The following is a 21,324-nucleotide window of genomic DNA, read 5'->3' on the forward strand; positions in this document are numbered from 1 at the left end:
TAAATCAATTACCAGTCTCTCCCTATCTCACCTCTCTCTCTCTCTCCCGCTCCTCTCTCTCGCACGTAACTCTCTGAATCTATCACCATCCACACGAAATGGCTGAGGATTGCTAGTGTAGTTGGTTGAGGAGCTACTCCATGACAATATTATCTTCCTCTCTAGAACCACCATCATCGCCTTCCTCTCTGGCTGCACACAAATCTATCTATTTTACAGGCAGATCCAAAATTCGCGTTGTTCGATATGGGCTTGATTGGATATTGCAAAGTGAAGGGAAATTTTGGCGATATGTTTTGGAGGCAGCGACGCAAAGAAATCGACTCACGACTGTGGGGAAGATGGTGGTTCGGTAGCTACAGTCGGCGATTTCGTATGTGTCTAGGGTGAATGTTGTGGTGGTGGTTTTGATTTTAGATTTGATGTAGATGTGGCGGTGGTTGTGTTGGCCTCGGTGTTAATGGTTGGGGAGGTTGTGGATTGGTGGAGGCTCTATTGAATTGAATATGTCAATTAGAGGCAGATCGAAGTGCACAACAAACCCTCGATCCTCGTCCTTCCATCGGCGACAATGGTCGGTGTGGAATGTACTGCGACAAGTCTGCTCTTCACAACGGCAAACACCTATTGCACGCGAAGTCGTACAAACGTGCAGCTTGTTTAGGGTTTTTTTTTTCTTTTTGTTGGTGGTGGAGTTATGATATATTGAGGTGTAACTGTGTAGGTGTAGAAGGTGGAGGACATAATGGATTTGGTACAGGCGGCGATTAGTACATGCATTTTTTATGCAGTTGGTGGTTGTGATCATGTTGGTATAGGTGATGGTGTTGGCGGTGATAGTGTAGCCATCATGATGTTATTTGTGGTAGTGTTGGTTGTCGTTATCGTTGTGGCGGCGACAACAGTAGTGTTGTTAGAAGCAATTGTGAGTGTAACTTACAATTGATTAAGTTGAGATCGAAAAATTAATCGTGACCAATTCATCTAATGATTTGCAATGAATAAATTAGTTGTGAGCAATAAAAACTTTGATTCTGTGACCGATTACCGATTAAAAATTTGTGACTTATAAAATTTTTGATTCATGATCGAAAAATAATCTATGGCTTTTAACATTTTTGATTTGTGATCGAGAAATAAGTTGTGACTAATAATTTGATAAGTTGTAACTATTTAATTATATAACCGTGACCAAAATTTATAAAATTGTGACATCAATATATGTTTAATAAATTAATTTATAAATAAATTTTAAAAAAATCTGATTTTTGAAATTTGAAACTTTATTTCTTAAATTTGAAATGTGCTCTATTTAATCTCTTATTTATGAATTTTTTCATAAAATTAATGAGTGTTTATAAATATGAGCTGAACATAATCTTATAAATTACCAAAAAAAATATAAAATAATAATATATTAATGGTGTATAAGTAAATACCTTGAAACATGTACATAAAAAGTGATTTGAATGTTTATAAATATAAGATAAATATGGGCTAACTCCTCAACGAGACGAGCACATTGGAATTGTAAAGTCTTTTTTCTTAAGAGTAATGTTATTAAGCCCTTGTTTGATTCGCTTAGATGGTACGTAATTATCATTAATTAATTAAACAATCTAAAAGTAGAAAAATGATTCATATTTAGCCCTTGTTTGATTCGCTTTAAAATTTTAATACATTAATCTTTCTTTTTTTTCAACAGTAAATTCTTAAATAAAATAATATTTCACATAAATAAATAAAAAATTCATCTTTTTTAACCATATACTCTACCAAAAACTATTATTTCAAAATATATTTTACCCAAATTTCTCTAGTCAAACAGGACTTAAGATGTTTTATCACTTGCAAGTTACAACCACCTATGTAACATTATTATTTTCTCAAGTTTAAAGCAACTCTATTGGCATTTCTTTGGCTTTTAAAAGTAAGTTTTTTTATAGTTACTTTCTATGAAGTACTTTCCTTCTAAGCTCAGACAAACTTTCTCGTGACCACATCTCCCTACGGAACCCACCCCCTCTTGTCTCTTTAAATCCCCTCGCACTCCACACACCAAGACTCAATCGCTAACGGAGGCTATAATCCCAATTCTCAAATCTCAACTCCATCAAACAAAGGAATTCTCTCAAATCCATCAATGCAGCTCACACTACAACAGCTGAAACAGTACGATGGCACAGACCCATCGAAGCCCTTATATGTGGCAGTAAAGGGTCGTATATTCGACATGACTTCCGGCAAGTCATTCTATGGCCCCGGAGGGCCCTACAGCATGTTTGCCGGCAAGGATGCGAGCCGGGCCCTGGCCAAAATGAGCAAAAACGAGGAAGATGTAATCGCCTCCCTTGATGGCCTCACTGATAAGGAAATGGGTGTCCTTAATGACTGGGAGAAGAAATTCGAGGCTAAGTATCCCATCGTTGGTACTGTTATTAATTAAGATATATTATCTGAACTTGAAGGTCTGTGTTCTTGGATTTTTAAGTGTCTTTGTGATGTGGGTGTGTGTAGTATGATGCGATTGATGAAATGACTATTGCATAAATAATTATCCCAATTGTTGGGATTTTGTCATCTGCTCAACATATGCTTATGAATTTATGTTTTCAATGATGTATCTGCTCAATGATTTAGATATGTTTTTTCATCCCCATTATGATTTTAATTATTTTAGCTCATTTTCTTTATTTTTACAGATAACCCAAAAAGTGATAGTTTACCATGTAGTAAGTATTACATCGCATAATTGATTATTCTTAAATCTTAATGTTGTTGCACTACCAATATTACCTGTAGTAATGGCTTGAGAAGGTGAGTCTGAGGGTGACTAGGTGTTGGAAAATTACATAATGTCAGTTTTTGACATTCTAAGTTGCAATAAAAAGTTAGCATGAGTCAAGGGATCATATAGGGAAAGTTCTAAGTGGCGGAGGATGTAGGATGTCCAGCCGAGGCCCCAAAGGGCGGCATGCAGGTAATTCTGCATGTCTTGGGCAGCCGCCCCCTGTGCAGATCAGAATGGGTGCCTTTTGTTCATGCTTATACCCATTTTTGATTGCCATTTTCATCCAAATTCACCTTTTTAAAGCTTTGTTTGTGTTTTGTAAGTCCGGAATTGCAGAACATGAATCTGTATTGGGTTCTTATCTTCTTAGTATTTGGGGTTGTTTTCATTAGTGCACGACGCAAACAACGTATTTGGATTCCTTTATATCTTGGAGGCATTTTGCTTTCCCATATCCTTCACTGGTCATCTTAAGGAAATTGCAAACACGTGCCTTGGAGCCAATTTTCTTCATCTTAAAAGTTCAACGTGATCTCCAACCTAATATATATTCTTGCCCCCACCATTGTGAATATAGATCCAACTAAAACAATTTTTCAAGTTTTAAATTGGCACCACCTTTGTCTTACATACGAGATTTCACAGTAACTTTTGTTAAGTTGGGGCATTCGGTGGAACCAATTTTTGAATATGGCAAAACCAGTTGCATTTCTTGTTGACCCTTTTTATGGGTTGCTTTAGTTTGAGTTTTGCCTTCCCTTTTTTATTTTATTTTTTTTGCATTACTCCCTCAAGGGTGCTGAGTTGAAGGTGGGGTGGAGGGCCTTTGGAGTTTTTCTTTTAAACTCGTGATATCGTAAAGTACTATCTAGTTTACCTTATCAAATATACGATTATAGAGTAAAATTCATCTAATTCTAGTATCCATGTAAGAATGGAAATACCTCTTAAGGGCTAAAGGTTGAGACGTCTATATATGTTCATATTGTTTACAACATTGATGCGATTATCAATGTAGATTGATTATTTACTCTCCTTGTGGTTGTGCCTCTTAAGTGGTCGCAATGTGGCTTGAAATGGGACTCACAATCAGACACTATTACTAAACTTCTTACTACGATGAATTGTTTCCTGACTTGGACTGTTTGTCGCGCATAGTAATTGCAGCAAGGGGAATAAAAGCAGTAATGAATGTACCGCTTGTTAAGATATGTTATTTAGCAACATTTCATATCCCATTAAGGGCATGTTTGGAGTGTTTTTAAGTACTTATAAGTTATGGAGATTACCGACTATCGGGAGAGTGATAATTTATTTCACGCTGATACTCAGATTCAACTAAGCCCCAGAAAGAAAATTAACATCTTGGCAGGATAATTTTTTTCCAGGTAGTTAAATGTCTTTCTATACTCTATTTGATGCAATGAAGTGATGCTACGATAACATTTTTGGATAAAGCCGTTTGTACATTATTTTTCTTACATTATGCTTGACATTCCATTGATTTTCAAACTGAAATGGGCGGGAATGTGTGTTGTGTTTGAAAATTGTCTAATGATGTCAAGACACGTGGCACAATGTAAAGAATGATATAAAAATTAATGTACGAGTAACATGATTCAACATTTTTATTCTATATAAACATATCGATTAATATTTTTTACACTTTCTTCCCCTCTTTCATTTGAAGTTTGAGAATCTAAATGCTTGTTTAGAAATAAACGATTTAAATTATAAAATGTTTGGTAAGTATTTATAAATGTTTTAAATTATAAATGGATAGATTTGAATGTTTGATAGTACTTCTGAGTCTTTTATAGATATAGATAAAATTAAGAGGAAATTACATTTAAGCCTGTTTTTAAAATTTACACTTCATTTATCAAATTTAAAGTTTAACATTTCATAAATCGGATTATAATTATTTATTAAATAATACTAATTAAATTAATTACCAGTCTTTCCCTACCTAATCTCTCTCTCTCTCCCACTCCTCTCTCTCTCTCACACGTAACTCTGAATCTGTCACCTTCCACACAAAATGGCTGAGGATTGCTAGTGTAGATGGATGAGGAGCTACTCCATGACAATATTATCTTCCTCTCTGGAACCACCATCATCGCCTTCCTCTCTGACTGCACACAAAACTATCTATTTTAAAGGCAGATCCAAAATTCGGGTTGTTTGACATAGGCTTGATTGTATATTGCAAAGTGAAGGGAAATTTTGGCGATATGTTTTGGAGGCAGCGACGCAAAGAAATCGACTCACGACTGTGGGGAAGATGGTGGTTCGGTAGCTACAGTCGGCGATTTCGTATGTGTCTAGGGTGAATGTTGTGGTGGTGGTTTTGATTTTAGATTTGATGTAGATGTGGCGGTGGTTGTGTTGGCAGCGGTGTTAATGGTTGTGGAGGTTGTGGATTGGTGGAGGCTCTATTGAATTGAATATGTCAATTAGAGGCAGATCGAAGTGCACAACAAACCCTCGATCCTCGTCCTTCCATCGGCGACAATGGTCGGTGTGGAATGTACTGCGACAAGTCTGCTCTTCACAACGGCAAACACCTATTGCACGCGAAGTCGTACAAACGTGCAGCTTGTTTAGGGTTTTTTTTTTCTTTTTGTTGGTGGTGGAGTTATGATATATTGAGGTGTAACTGTGTAGGTGTAGAAGATGGAGGACATAATGGATTTGGTACAGGCGGCGATTAGTACATGCATTTTTTATGCAGTTGGTGGTTGTGATCATGTTGGTATAGGTGATGGTGTTGGCGGTGATAGTGTAGCCATCATGATGTTATTTGTGGTAGTGTTGGTTGTCGTTATCGTTGTGGCGGCGACAACAGTAGTGTTGTTAGAAGCAATTGTGACTGTAACTTACAATTGATTAAGTTGAGATCGAAAAATTAATCGTGACCAATTCATCTAATGATTTGCAATGAATAAATTAGTTGTGAGCAATAAAAACTTTGATTCTGTGACCGATTACCGATTAAAAATTTGTGACTTATAAAATTTTTGATTCATGATCGAAAAATAATCTATGGCTTTTAACATTTTTGATTTGTGATCGAGAAATAAGTTGTGACTAATAATTTGATAAGTTGTAACTATTTAATTATATAACCGTGACCAAAATTTATAAAATTGTGACATCAATATATGTTTAATAAATTAATTTATAAATAAATTTTAAAAAAATCTGATTTTTGAAATTTGAAACTTTATTTCTTAAATTTGAAATGTGCTCTATTTAATCTCTTATTTATGAATTTTTTCATAAAATTAATGAGTGTTTATAAATATGAGCTGAACATAATCTTATAAATTACCAAAAAAAATATAAAATAATAATATATTAATGGTGTATAAGTAAATACCTTGAAACATGTACATAAAAAGTGATTTGAATGTTTATAAATATAAGATAAATATGGGCTAACTCCTCAACGAGACGAGCACATTGGAATTGTAAAGTCTTTTTTCTTAAGAGTAATGTTATTAAGCCCTTGTTTGATTCGCTTAGATGGTACGTAATTATCATTAATTAATTAAACAATCTAAAAGTAGAAAAATGATTCATATTTAGCCCTTGTTTGATTCGCTTTAAAATTTTAATACATTAATCTTTCTTTTTTTTCAACAGTAAATTCTTAAATAAAATAATATTTCACATAAATAAATAAAAAATTCATCTTTTTTAACCATATACTCTACCAAAAACTATTATTTCAAAATATATTTTACCCAAATTTCTCTGGCCAAACAGTACTTAAGATGTTTTATCACTTGCAAGTAACAACCACCTATGTAACATTATTATTTTCTCAAGTTTAAAGTAACTCTATTGGCATATCTTTGGGCTTTTAAAAGTAAGCTTTTTTATAGTTACTTTCTATGAAGTACTTTCCTTCTAAGCTCAGACAAACTTTCTCGTGACCACATCTCCCTACGGAACCCACCCCCTCTTGTCTCTTTAAATCCCCTCGCACTCCACACACCAAGACTCAATCGCTAACGGAGGCTATAATCCCAATTCTCAAATCTCAACTCCATCAAACAAAGGAATTCTCTCAAATCCATCAATGCAGCTCACACTACAACAGCTGAAACAGTACGATGGCACAGACCCATCGAAGCCCTTATATGTGGCAGTAAAGGGTCGTATATTCGACATGACTTCCGGCAAGTCATTCTATGGCCCCGGAGGGCCCTACAGCATGTTTGCCGGCAAGGATGCGAGCCGGGCCCTGGCCAAAATGAGCAAAAACGAGGAAGATGTAATCGCCTCCCTTGATGGCCTCACTGATAAGGAAATGGGTGTCCTTAATGACTGGGAGAAGAAATTCGAGGCTAAGTATCCCATCGTTGGTACTGTTATTAATTAAGATATATTATCTGAACTTGAAGGTCTGTGTTCTTGGATTTTTAAGTGTCTTTGTGATGTGGGTGTGTGTAGTATGATGCGATTGATGAAATGACTATTGCATAAATAATTATCCCAATTGTTGGGATTTTGTCATCTGCTCAACATATGCTTATGAATTTATGTTTTCAATGATGTATCTGCTCAATGATTTAGATATGTTTTTTCATCCCCATTATGATTTTAATTATTTTAGCTCATTTTCTTTATTTTTACAGATAACCCAAAAAGTGATAGTTTACCATGTAGTAAGTATTACATCGCATAATTGATTATTCTTAAATCTTAATGTTGTTGCACTACCAATATTACCTGTAGTAATGGCTTGAGAAGGTGAGTCTGAGGGTGACTAGGTGTTGGAAAATTACATAATGTCAGTTTTTGACATTCTAAGTTGCAATAAAAAGTTAGCATGAGTCAAGGGATCATATAGGGAAAGTTCTAAGTGGCGGAGGATGTAGGATGTCCAGCCGAGGCCCCAAAGGGCGGCATGCAGGTAATTCTGCATGTCTTGGGCAGCCGCCCCCTGTGCAGATCAGAATGGGTGCCTTTTGTTCATGCTTATACCCATTTTTGATTGCCATTTTCATCCAAATTCACCTTTTTAAAGCTTTGTTTGTGTTTTGTAAGTCCGGAATTGCAGAACATGAATCTGTATTGGGTTCTTATCTTCTTAGTATTTGGGGTTGTTTTCATTAGTGCACGACGCAAACAACGTATTTGGATTCCTTTATATCTTGGAGGCATTTTGCTTTCCCATATCCTTCACTGGTCATCTTAAGGAAATTGCAAACACGTGCCTTGGAGCCAATTTTCTTCATCTTAAAAGTTCAACGTGATCTCCAACCTAATATATATTCTTGCCCCCACCATTGTGAATATAGATCCAACTAAAACAATTTTTCAAGTTTTAAATTGGCACCACCTTTGTCTTACATACGAGATTTCACAGTAACTTTTGTTAAGTTGGGGCATTCGGTGGAACCAATTTTTGAATATGGCAAAACCAGTTGCATTTCTTGTTGACGACGTTGAATGTGATCTATGTTCTAACAATAACCAAACCTGAAAAGACATAGGGTGAAACTTTAGTGCAGTCACGGGCATGTCAATAGTGGAAGCAAGATGAATACTTTTGCAGAGGTCATATTTGCAACGCCATGTCAGATGCCTTGTTTGATCGATACCCTTTTTCCTATGTTGGCGGTGGCTTCAGATAATTTTCTGTGTCAGCCACCTTTTCTGACAGTGTGTGATGGTGGAGTACCAGAGGTGGTGGCTTGAAATGAAGATAGTTGAGTTGATTACCAACGAAGATCTTTAAATGATAAATAGATTGATTAAAAGAAAGTTATGTTGGAGGAAGTCAATTGTTGGGAGAAAGGAATGAATAAAGGCAGTAGGCAGCAGGGGAAGTAGACGTAGTGACAGGACTTTTTTTTACTTTTAAAAAACGTATTTTGGTTGCTTCCTGATTTCTAATATTATATCTTTCTATTGGCTAGATGTATATTTATGCAAGAATAGGAAAAAAATGTATGCCAAAGTTCCAAAGTTCGACGTAGTACATGAAATCTATGGTTTTACCATATAACCCATCGTAGCTGCTTAATAGCAGGCAGAATTACAATTAAACACAGGATCTAAAGGTAAGATATGGAATTTTACATTTTTTAATTCGTTTCATCCTTCTAAAGTGGAGGAAGCATTCAAATCAAGGTATGTTCATTCTATGATATTTGTCTATCCTTGGGCTTGTAATTTTTCAATTTGTTCTATGCAAAGTGAGAAAGGATATAAATGATGATGATTTGTACATCTTTTGGTAAGTAAAACTGACTAACTTGCTTTGTACTTCATTGATAATGCCCTTGTGGTAAGGAAAAAAAGGGAAATTGATTGCATGTTAGTTACTTATATCTTGATTGGGGGTTGAGGTTAGTTCAAAGAAACTGGAGAAAGTAATGTTATCGGGAAGAGAACTTCAAAAATATTCTAGGAAGAGGCAAAGGTTGAGGAGGAAGTACGAGAAATTGTCAGAAGTTAATAGGTAGTGAGCCTTCTCTCAATGAAGATTGATTTAGGACAATACCTCTAAAGTGGAGTAATTTGATGAACACTAGAGACTTACACATTGATGAAGAAGATCGAAAGGCTTGAGAAAAAGCTTGAGGACATACATTGTGTACAAGGATGATTACGACGTGTTTGATAAAGAAATGGAGTATAGTGTCTTTGATGGAATGACTCTTGACGAGGTCACAAGCCTACTTTTGATCAGCTGTGCTAAAGATATTTGGGTAGATCGAGAGCAACAATGATTAATAAATAGAATAAAAAAACAAGCAAATCACATGGATTGGTACACGATGGGATAGCTTTTCATTATAACTAGGCTTGATACAGTCCAACAAATTGACTACTATTGAACCTCAAGGCCTTTGATAAACGGTTCTTCAAGACCTTTTAAACGATCATTTATCACTAAATCATTGAAGGGAAGCAAAAGGCAAGTTAGAGCATGATTTGATTTCATTTTTGTAATTGAGATTAAAGTTTAATCTCTATTAATCCGATATCACTAATTATTGAACGGAAGCAAAAGGTTAGTGTGTGATTTGATTCAATTCTACTTAGCCATTGCTTGATAGAAATTAAAATTTAGAGTTTAATTTAGGATTATTGGCAAAAAGTCCTCCTAGAAAGTTGTCCATGCCTAATATAGCCCCTGCCTATTGAAAATCGCGAAAACTCTCCTATTTGAAACATTTTGTTCGAACTCCCCCTCTCCCACCCCTGTCAAGATCCGTTAGTTTAACTGTTAAAAACAGTAAAAATTGTCAAAATTAAAATGAATAATTGCAGTTACAATCCAAAACTTTTTATTATTTGTAAATTATACCCAAATTTATTATATCTGCCAACCAGAATTCCAAACTTCTAAAATTTTATTTTCCACCCCATCTCATCCCACCCCATACGTCTCAAGATCTGCGTACTCAGCCTACCCAATGAAGAACAGTAGAACAGAAACGCTACATCATAACACAAGCACATTGGGCATACAATCTTAGGAAACTAAACACAACCCTCATTAAAATAAGGACAGAAATTAAAAAAAAACCCGGAATTGGCTTTGAAGTACATGATTTCCATGGCTTTCAACACCGCAACATGAAGCTTTTCCCGCCATTCTTTATTCTTCTTAGTTGCAGCACAGTGATTCTCTTGTATTCTCATGTACAAGACTAGTGAAGCACAGTGAATATTTAATGAATTTCACGTAAAAAACAAGAAAATGAATTCAAGAAAGAAAAACCCCAGTACCTGTAAATCTGCTGGAAGAATTATAGACCCCACCTTTGCTCTGATTTTTCAAGATTTACAAGGTCTCTCGTGTGCCGTACAGAGACATAAATTTTGCATCTGTATATTTAGTTGTATGTATAGATTGTGTAATATTGTCAATATCTTGACTAGGACTACAAGAATTTGCAGTTGTGGCTATTACGGGCAGAATTACTGTTCTTGAAGGTTCTTGATGGTCACATGTCGGCCCACCAAGTTCGGTGACTTAAGTGGCGGCATGGTGGAGTTATTGGTGGTTGAAGGTGGTGGCATGAGCTTGGCAGATATAAAAAATCTGGGTATAATTTGCAAGAAGTAACAAGTTTGGGATTGTAACTGCAATTATTCTTTTTTAATTTTTGGCAATTTTTGCTGTTTTTAACAGTTAAACTAATTGATCTTGACAATATGAGGTTTTTCAAACAAAAAGGTTTCGAATGGGGGAGTTTTATGTGAATTTCAATAAATAGGGAGTATATCATACATGGATAAGTTTTTATTGGGATTTTCTATTATTAATCCTTTAATTTAAGTCAAGTTAACAATTAATTTTAATCATATATTTATATTTTATGAGACCTACATTTTTTCAATCATACATTTTATCAATTTTTATCAAAATCTATTAAAAATTTAATTTTAATTCCCACCAAATGGGACTTAATATGACTTTCATAATGTTTAGTCCCTAACGATCAAAGGGAAGCAAGAGGGGAGCAAATATTTCGTCCGAGCCTATATTGGAATAATGTACGGTGATTGGTTAATTCTTAATATTAGGAACACATAATTGACAATAAGTTGGATCGTAGGGGGCTTGTTCAATAGAGATTATGAGAATTGATTTTTCGACTTAGAGAGAATAGTGGATTCTATCTGTAAAAATAGTAAAAAATGACAGCTGAAATAATGAAATAACAGTTAAAAAATTGATTTTTTGAGATGAAAAATCAATACCAAACCTCCACTAGACTTATTTTCAATAAATTTATTGATATGACACAATTTAGTCAATAAAATAATGTCATGTCACGTGTTCCTTACAAATCCACAATATAATTGGAATCAAAATGATACCAAAATTTCCTAGTGATTTAGTTGTATACGAACTTACACGAGATTTTTTCCCTAGCTCAGGACGATGGGTTATGAACCTCGATTGACAGTTAAACAACAATTATTTATAAAAATCTACGGATTATTATATACGTACTTTAGTATGGCAATGGTTCTGATCAGACCAGTAACATCGAGCAGTTAATTAATTATTTTATTGGCTAACATGGAAAGCCACTGTGAAAAGAATGAAACAATAGCGAAGAAAATTCAACAAGAACTCGTCCGGGCCGGGCCCACGATATTTTGCGGTTTCATTTTCGAGGAAAAGATTTTACACATTGACAACCCCCACCACCTCTGCGTGTCTCAAACTGCGAAAAATTTAGGTTTGCTCTGATCTTTCCACGAATCGTTGATCCCTCACAATGGTGAGCTCTCTCTCTCTCTCGTATGCGTGTGTATACATATTTATTTGTATATTTCCAAGCCAAGCTTTTTGATTTTACATTATTCTGTCCTTTAGGGTTTATTGTTCTGATTATTGTGAGAATTTGTAGACTACTTAGGAGTACCTGAAACCCCTTTTTTCTTTAAGCTCTATGATGCGGTTGTGTTGTGTTTTCTTTAGAAATTGAAACTTATGTGTTTGTTTTTGGTATGACGATAAATAATAAGTTAGAACTCTTACTCTAGCTTCCCATGTATATTTTAGCTAGATTTCTTGAATTATACCCACTTGCTTATGTTTCTCTCGATAATATGATTTTGAAATTTAAGTTTTTGCTAAAGTTGGCTATTTACATTTTGGGAATTGTATTTTGCTGTTCTATTAAATTCTGGTTCCACTTTATTGTCTGGTAGTAAAATCCTATTACAAATCACTAAATATGTATGCACATGTATTGGATGCATGTATTTAGTTTCATATACATAAGAACGATTTGTGGAACTGGTTTTCTTTGCCTGCTCAATTCTTTAGTTATATTTCAGTGTGTGTGTGTTGGGGGGGGGGGGGGATGAGGCCACTTACATTTATTTAAGACTTTAAATATTAGAACTCATATATAAAGAGTTTTGAAGTCCTAAAAGTTTTTATTACTTATTACCAATTCTGGTTACTATTTTATTTAAAAATTATTGTTCTTGTTCTTTTGCGAAATTTGTTAGGCCTTGCCTCATGGATGGAAGCCAAATGGAATAGAAATGCTCGTCATAAAATGGCTATTTCTAGGTTTAACTAATGGCTAACCTAAGGGAGTCATAAACTGTAATTAAGTTGCTATTGGAAATGGTCTTTCCTCCACTTTTTTCTCCAAAATGCCTCTACTGATTTTTGCTTGTCAATTTATCATTACCGACTGACTTTATCATGTTTTACCTCTTTTGTTGCTTCAGTTACAAGTACAAGCACTATTATTTCCTATACCACCGGTAAACATGTTCTCAATCTCTCTCTGATTCTGAAAAAAAGCAAGAACAAAACTGCTTTAGTTGTCAATTCTAAATGTTTACTACTCCCCTGCTGCCAATTATTGCCCTTATCCAACAGTTGACCGCTCTACGTCCCACCCACTTCACAACTGATTCATTCTCTTTGCTATTTGTAGTTTGGTGGTTTACAACAATAAAATTCACTTTATATTTCAGTCAGTCAATTCAGATGTATCATATGAATACAAATTTGTCTCTCTGAGTCGTATCTCCTGCCATTACTGAACTATGCTTGTTAAAGGCCATTTTCCTTTCCATTTGAGTTCATTCTTTTCCAAACTAACAGGAAACTGCTACATAGTCGGCCATGGTTCTTTTGCAGTGCTGCAGTGAACTGTCCTTGAGACTTTCATCCATAATACCTGACCGAGAAACCGTGATTGGACTTTTGTGTCACTTTGGCATGATTTATGCTCGCGATTTGTTCTTCTTCTTGTTACTTATATTGTTTTCATGTTATATGCAGTCTAACAGGCACACTATTATTCTTATGCAAACATCTCAGTACAGAGCAACCCGTACTTTCATGGACTTTGACTCAATCAGTCAAGCGATGGATGGTATGTCTCAATTACCATCATTGATTATATATTTCTGACAGTTGCCCGTATTCATCTAATTCATTTTGTCATATAATGTACTTGGTTTAGAAGGATGGATATTTTAGACTCTAAAAACTCACATAGCTTCTTAAAAGAAAGCAGATAATTAGGAAAAGAAACAATAATGCTAGAAAACATCAAATATCATGCATGTTGGTAAAATCAAATTGTTGAATTGAGACCATAAATATTTTAAAATCTGCTCATTATAATAATATTATAGTTCTGAACGTCATTTTTCCACCAGTTTACTTAAATTTGTTCTTCATTAGTTTACAGGCCAATGTGATGAGGATGGTAAGGTTTCAAGTTATCTTACTAAAATTTGTCTTTTCCAAACCTTTTCTTGTGTCAAAACAACTTCTATTACAACTCGTCTATCCAGGAAAAATAAATAAAAAAATAAAAAAATTCCAGTTTGATATCCTTTGTAATACTGTACATGGAGTTTTATGGCATTATGTCCTGTTTGGTAAGGAGGGTGCAAATAGGACTATACCATTGAAAAAAGAAAGAAGGTGGCTAATATATTTTCCATATACTGCTTAGTCCTGTCTAATACTATGCATCCATTAGAGTACTATTTGGGAAAAGGATTGAGTTGCATATCATAATTATGTTTTTCAGAATCCTACCCCTGTCATCTGGTCACCAACTTCCTTGACCTTCTGGCGCTGGGCAGGCGTCAGCCCCTGTATTTACACTATTATGTTTCACGCTGCTCATGATTATTACCTTTTCTCTGCAGGAATTTGTGGACTATATGAAAGGAAACTCAAGGAGATAAATCCAGCCATCAGAAACCTCTCTTATGATATATCAGATCTTTACAATTTTATTGACGGTCTTGCAGATTTGAGTGCATTAGTGTATCTTTCCCTCTCCTCTCTCCCCGTCTCTCGCTCTCACACTCGCATACAAATGCACTCACACTAGCATGTTCACATGCATGAATTCATAACAACGAACATAAACTACTATTTAGTGCACACATTATTCCAAGGCAATCACTTTGCTTATAATTAATGTCACACGATTCATTTGTGCAGTTATGATCACTCAATTCAGGCTTACCTTCCATATGACCGGCAGTGGATCAAACACAAGACGTTACATCATTTGAAGAAATTGGCTCATTGATATATACAGCGTGCAGCTATCTCTAATTGGATTTTCACAAGAAAGCAGAAGTGCAGATTCAGACTCTTGGTTGAACAGTATTTCAATCTCTAAATAGTCATATCTAAGCTTGTGTCTCGTGTTTTCTTCCCCCATGGAAATATAACACAGTCGAGTGGCATTTATCCACTTTTTGTTTACTTCAACTGTTGCTGAAATTAGTCTACTTCATGTGTATGTTTTGTTTTACAGCGTGTAATATGCAGAATTTATCTAGCAAACTGTATGGAAAGATTTGAATTTTTATCGACTTTGGCCTCGTAATGTTGAGAAACATTGTGTAACGGGAGCCGTTCTTCACGTGTCTCTGTGAATTAGATCAAGTACTCGTGCTAGAGTTTTACTACAGAGACAAGGCTTGTTGAGGGAGGAAGATGATGGCCGTTGATAGACGCTGGGACTATTAGTGCTAAAAATTTTCAGTTTACAGATTTTATTTATTTTTATTTTTATTTATTTATTTTTTATGACCATAGCTGTTCGGGCCAGTTCATGCGCACTTAGACTAATTCCAGTTTTATGACCATAAGTGTTCGGGCTAGCTCGCGCGCAATTCGACTAATTCCACGGGGCCCTGAAGTTTACAATCGTGTACTCACCTCAGTGGCCCTGAGGAGATTCGAACTAATGATCATTGGAGAGCAAATTCAAGGAAAATTGCATGATTGGTTTCTAAGCGGCTAAGCCGTTGTTTGCCTACCATTATTTCAAAACTCTTTTTTATCTGAAATTCATTTTCAACCACATATTCTTGACAATAAAATATTTTGTACGTAAATTACATTTTTTTTTATATGTTTTAACAGCATATTCCTCAAAAATTTACTGTTTAAAAGTTCATTTTTCTTAGTAATGGTAGACAAAAAAGGGCTAGTTATAGAGTCGTTGGCCTTGGATCATAATTGCACAACCAGTTCTTGAGGATGGTAACTCTACGAGTTTTCGTTAATTCATTGTGTTACTTTGGTTGTGTAGCTACAATGATGGACTGAGGACTATCTAGCCTTTTCAAAAAGTTTTACTCGAACAATTTTTCAAACATGTAATAAAATGTGCTAAAATCGATAATCACGTTGCATAGGGGTTAAATGGGACGAATCAAGCCAGACTTTGGTTGATATTCGGCTTGCACTCAACTCATCTTATTTAACAACTTTATATGTATAATTTAAAATATCTGTAACAACCTAATCAATTTTTACACACCATGGGTCAATATTTTGTCCACACTCGAGAATGATAGATTTTGATTGCCCACCATTCATTTGGTGTTGACATCATGGTTTAGTTTATCCTTTTCATAAGGGGTTTTCAGTTTATAAAAAAATAAAAATGATTGAGAAATTTAAATCAATTTGATACATGTCCTACACAACTTTTCAACGAGTCGTGTTATTGAAGATGGTTTTAATTCATTGAGTTCGAATTGCTATTGCAAGAGAGCGCAACTTTTTTCTTTTTTCGTTATCACCGTGATACTTTCGCGTAAAAGATATTGAAATGATCAATACTATTGAGTTGAGTCCTATTGCATAATCGATTATAGTCAAATGATATTGTATTTATAGTTGTTAGGAAAACTAAGCTTGATTTGAGAGCTTTAATTTAGTTCTAATAAGATTGTGAATTTGGATTGACTCATTATTTAGATATTTTCATTAAAGAACGATGAGTACTTATCTCCATAAGTTAACAAACACTTGGAAAATGACTTCTAATCTCAACAATTTAAAAATTCATAACATCTTCGAAAGATTTCGACACGAATGAAAGATTTCGATAACCAAAATTTAGAACTCACTACTAAAACACATAAAAAAAATCTGGAAAATATTTAGGTGTGCACAAGAAATGAAGGTGAATGGTTGAAAGAATATCTTTTGGATTATTTTGGTTTAATTATTAGATTATTTTGATATCCCAACTTTGATCATGGATTTTGTTGATTTGCCAGCTTTGAATAATCAATTATTTTGAGATAAAGAAGAGGAATATGTGGTTCAAATCTTTTGGATATTAATATACAAAGTCTTCCCCATTATATGATGCAGTGTCCTATCTGGTGCTATCAAATATGACCCCACATCTGTCTTTTGTTCAATGTTTGGCCAAGCTTAAAAATTATTAATAAATTTACTTATAAGTAAAAAAGTAATTTAAAATATTTTTTGTTGATGAAATTTGAAAATAAGCAAATTACTTATGTTATGAACAAATTAAGAGTTAATTTATAATGTTTTTCATCTTACTATAAAGTGAAAAAGATAGAAAAAAAAAAGTTATCCAAATATGTCTTTACATTTCTAGGTTCAGCCAAACATGCTACTATCGATAAATGAATATAAGAACAAATGTTACTCTTGACGTATGAATTCGTCGTCTTCAACATTTTTAACATTTAATATATATCTACCTACTTCATTCTTTTGGATGGAAATTATCGAAACTAGAGTTTAAATTAGATAAAAATAATTTTACACTTAAAATCTTATTTTTACATCGTTCAATCCCCGTCCAATATTTTTACGAAAATTGTAGGAAGGAGTGTTTAGTTCAAACAATAGATGTTTAAAATTTGACTCAAATTGTTTTTCATTTGCAATAATTATATATACATTTTATTTTCACAATTATTTCGTGTTTCAAAAATACATTTCATTTCGTGTTAAAAAATAATTTTTAATTTTACAAATATTTTGTGTTACAAAAATACATCTTAATTTTTTAACTTTAACATGCATTTTGTTTAAATATTAAATATTCAAATTGGTTATTAATCTTCAAAACGTTTTAATTAGTCCCTAACTTACATTTTATTTCTTTGAGAAAAAAGAGAGAGAGAGAGTAAATTATGCCTAATGGCTAATGTCCAATCCTTTCTTTACTATGTTGTATAAGTTGTCAAAAGATCGAAGAAAAATTATCCTTCTTGTCGGAACTAGCAGAGTGGATTAAAACCAGTAATCAGAATTCAGAATAGATGAGATTCAGAATCTTTACAGATAATAAAAAATAATATTCTATAATAGTGACAGCAAATTCATATTATTCATATCTCATTCATGTTTATCAAAAAATCACCATTCATGAACACGGGCATACCAAACTTTCTCTCTCTCCCCCCTCTTGTCTCCATCTTCAATTCTTTCACCAATAATTATATCCATTTTTTAAACTTTTTCTGGCTTTTGTTTTTTTTTCCTTGTTTTCACTGAAAAGAAGGATTAAGTGTGTTCATTTATTGTCAAAATTGTTGCGTTGTTATTGGGCATGTAAGTAGAAAATGATGCTACTGCATAAACCCTTTTTGGTATCGTCTTGTTCTTGTAAATTTTCGATACTATAAAGCGAAATAGTATATTTGTAAGCGATTTCATGTGATTATTTTTTCTGCTGCCTTTCTTGATCTTCTATGTTGATTGTAGGTTAAATTTGGTTTCTTACAGTTGGTTTAATTTTCAAGCTCGATTTTTGTTTGATATTAGCCATTGCTTGAGTTTATTGCAAAACATGTTTTTAGGAATTGAAACTGAAAAATACAAAAAATGTACAATAATTTCGAAATGGCGTTTTATAGATTTTTGTGGGTTATGGCTTTGATTTTTCTTTTTCTTCCCTTACCTCTGTTTTTTTTTTAACAGTTATGGGTATTTGTTTTTATGAAAGCTATTATCATCTGTGGAGTTTTGAGTTTGAATCTTTGATGCTATGGACATCAATTCATTCTGATTGTCATGTTTGGAGAATTTTTTTTTATTTTTTTTCAGGCATTGAAATGAGTTGACAGTATCTAGAAATTGTACTTGGAATTATTGACTAAGTGAAATTTGCAAGCTTTTTAGATTTTCCCTAATTTTCCATCTTTTGATTCTTTTGGCTGAAGATCTTGATTTGAATTTATGTTGGGCTAATAGCAGTTAAAACAGATGGGTATATATCTCAGTACCCCTAAAACAGAGAAGTTTTCCGAAGATGGTGAGAATAGCCGGCTTAGATATGGCTTATCATCAATGCAAGGATGGCGTTCTACAATGGAAGATGCTGTAAGTAGTTAAGATTCTATTAGACATCATGCACTTGTACCCCATTAAGTTTGTCTTCTGTCACTGTTTTAAGTTGTTGCGATTGATTATTATTTTCTAATATGGTTTGATTATGATTTTGTCTCGTGGATTTAGCACTTCAATAGTTAGTGACTATTTCTTTTTCCCCTTAGCATGCGGCAATTCCTGATTTGGATGCTTCCACTTCATTTTTTGGTGTTTATGACGGTCATGGAGGTAATTTTATTTGTTTGTTTTATATATTTGTGTTTGCATGTGTTTGGGTCTAAAGAGACAAGCAACCAGAAGAAAATAATTTGTTGAATTGTATGCATTTATCACCTGTCTTGGGTTCCTTGAGTTTTTATAGTTGCAAAACAGATGCGTTAACGACTACATCTAGTTTGGATAATGAAGAGTTTACTGACTTGTTATAGATGCTTGTTGGGTCTAGTGCCATGACTCTGCAAATTCGGCTAAGAAGCACAGTTATGTGTAAACTTATTGCATATTGGGTATGGATACATCCAAGCTTGGATAAGCATGGACATGCTCTAATAAGTATGTGATACCTTTTTTTTAATTATTTTATGTTTTTTATATTTTTGAAATTTCTTATACGTATTGGACACGTTAAGACACGTGAAGAAGATGAGTTTTATTGGTTTTGAAAACTTGTAAAACTCATTATTATTGGCTGTCGAAGTTTTTTTACGTAATAGATAACTATTGTTATTGATATAACTTATAACTTATTGAAAACATATAATATTTATTAATTAACAAATTTAAAGAAAGTAAACTAGTTTTCACTGCACAATTTACACTTATTATTGAAAAAATGTATAATTTTAAATAATTGTCAACTAGAGTTTTAGACTAATTGACAATTAGGGTGTTTTTGATTGACTTTATTTTTTTATGAAAAATGTTATTTTTCCACTCCAATTCCTATTTTTGATATGTTTGATTTACGTTTTTCCATGAAAATATTTTTCAAAAGTTGGTTACATGATCATATTTTTCTCAAAAATCGAGGAAAATATTTTCTTTAGTGGGAAGTAGATTTTTATTTTTCAGGTAATCTTCCCTCTCTTATCTACCCACTAATGAAAACATACAATATTTTTTAGGTTGAAAATTAAGTAAATCTACATTTTATTGACAAATTTCACGCAACTAAGTTCTAGAACTTTGCGTAGAACTTATTTTTTCCTATGCAAGTTCCATGCTTGCAATCAAACACACCCTTAGAGTTTTATTATTGAAAATAGGCAATAGTATTAAAACTTTTAATACATGCAAAACCGTGCTAATAGTTGATGACTATGGTTTTCTTATTGGAAATAGATAATGATATTAAAACTTTTAGTACCTAGTACCATGTAAGTTTTAATACATGTAAAATTGTGCCGATCAATTATACGTTAATCTAATTAAATTAAGGATTGAGATAGAATTATTTAGTAGTTTATTTTATTTTTTGTTGTCGGGCCTCTATTTTAATGTTATTTATAGTAATAATATTATGTCGAGTTTTATGACCTATGAAATTTTTTGCAAAATTTTTTAAAAAAAATTTGTATCGATGTACCCATAGCCTGTTTTATCCGAATTTGTGCTTCTTAGCTTATGGAAATTCAAATACAAATGACATGCAGCGTCTCAGTACAATGTTGCTTGAAACCAAGAAAATAGTGTCTTTTTATCCAACTCGTACTTCAACGTTCAAAGTTGGAGAATATATTCAGTGTTAGTAGACTGTGCGGTAATTTAAGTTTTTCATCTCAGCTTTTGGAATCTAATCGCTTGGTCCCGCTGCAGGATGATGCTTGTATAAGATAAGATGTATGGTCGACGACAATTTATTTTTAAAGATATCCACTTTAATGAGAAGCTTCCCCTTTCTTGTGTACTATTTAGTTTCTAGGAACAACATGTGTATAAAACATTTTTTTATTTGTTATAAGATACATTATCTTGGACCGTCATCAACATGGAGAGAGGGAAAGACGGTGTTTTTGCACAAGATTACTCTGAAAATTATTTCTAATACGATTTTAGCTGAGAGCTAGTTCCAATGTTCTGTTTTATCGTTTTAATTTTTCGTATGTCTATATGTGGACTTGAAGTCCGCATCTCATTTATTGTTGCTAGTTCATTTTCCATACCACATTTCCATTTATATATATGTGTTGTTAATTTCCTCAGTATGTCTGTAAGACTCTGTATTTCACCATTTAGCTGATCTATCGTGTTGTTGCCCTGCTAAGTCGCTCTATGTCAGTCTATGTTTAGTTTGGACAAAAGGATGTCAAATACATACCTTTTTTTTTTTTTTTTTTTTTTTTTTTTTTTTTTTTTAATTTTTTTTTGTGGAAAA

At 33.5% G+C, this 21,324-nt stretch overlaps 4 protein-coding genes across 11 annotated transcripts; all 4 read left to right on the forward strand.

Moving 5' to 3' along the window:
- The first annotated feature begins 1,990 nt into the window (after positions 1-1,990).
- Positions 1,991-2,653, forward strand: LOC111388693 (probable steroid-binding protein 3). The gene has a single exon (XM_023013471.1). The coding sequence runs from the start codon at positions 2,144-2,146 to the stop codon at positions 2,444-2,446; it is 303 nt and encodes a 100-aa protein (XP_022869239.1). The 5' UTR covers positions 1,991-2,143; the 3' UTR covers positions 2,447-2,653.
- A 4,069-nt stretch (positions 2,654-6,722) lies between these two features.
- Positions 6,723-7,388, forward strand: LOC111388690 (probable steroid-binding protein 3). The gene has a single exon (XM_023013467.1). It carries the CDS (start codon positions 6,879-6,881, stop codon positions 7,179-7,181), a length of 303 nt encoding a protein of 100 aa, XP_022869235.1. The 5' UTR covers positions 6,723-6,878; the 3' UTR covers positions 7,182-7,388.
- A 4,527-nt stretch (positions 7,389-11,915) lies between these two features.
- Positions 11,916-15,198, forward strand: LOC111388682 (enhancer of rudimentary homolog). 3 transcript variants are annotated; one of them, XM_023013450.1, is made up of 4 exons: positions 11,916-12,054; positions 13,584-13,677; positions 14,468-14,588; positions 14,769-15,198. In XM_023013450.1, the coding sequence occupies exons 1-4, from the start codon at positions 12,052-12,054 to the stop codon at positions 14,857-14,859; spliced, it is 309 nt and encodes a 102-aa protein (XP_022869218.1). In that variant the 5' UTR covers positions 11,916-12,051; the 3' UTR covers positions 14,860-15,198. The 3 variants fall into 3 exon arrangements, with proteins under 3 accessions (XP_022869218.1, XP_022869219.1, XP_022869220.1); XM_023013451.1 differs by having other exon boundaries at positions 11,961-12,012; XM_023013452.1 differs by lacking the exon at positions 11,916-12,054 and adding an exon at positions 12,679-13,057.
- Positions 15,199-17,813: 2,615 nt separating this feature from the next.
- Positions 17,814-19,640, forward strand: LOC111388688 (probable protein phosphatase 2C 60). 6 transcript variants are annotated; one of them, XM_023013463.1, is made up of 3 exons: positions 17,814-18,208; positions 18,813-18,941; positions 19,115-19,640. In XM_023013463.1, exons 1-3 carry the CDS (start codon positions 18,182-18,184, stop codon positions 19,229-19,231), a joined length of 273 nt encoding a protein of 90 aa, XP_022869231.1. In that variant the 5' UTR covers positions 17,814-18,181; the 3' UTR covers positions 19,232-19,640. The 6 variants fall into 6 exon arrangements, 4 of the variants coding, with proteins under 4 accessions (XP_022869231.1, XP_022869232.1, XP_022869233.1 ...); XR_002701627.1 differs by having other exon boundaries at positions 17,824-18,170; positions 19,115-19,638; XM_023013464.1 differs by having other exon boundaries at positions 18,156-18,208; positions 18,816-18,941.
- Positions 19,641-21,324: the final 1,684 nt, after the last annotated feature.

This window comes from Olea europaea, unplaced genomic scaffold (assembly GCF_002742605.1).
Source record: "Olea europaea var. sylvestris unplaced genomic scaffold, O_europaea_v1 scaffold520, whole genome shotgun sequence".
Taxonomy (NCBI): domain Eukaryota; kingdom Viridiplantae; phylum Streptophyta; class Magnoliopsida; order Lamiales; family Oleaceae; genus Olea; species Olea europaea.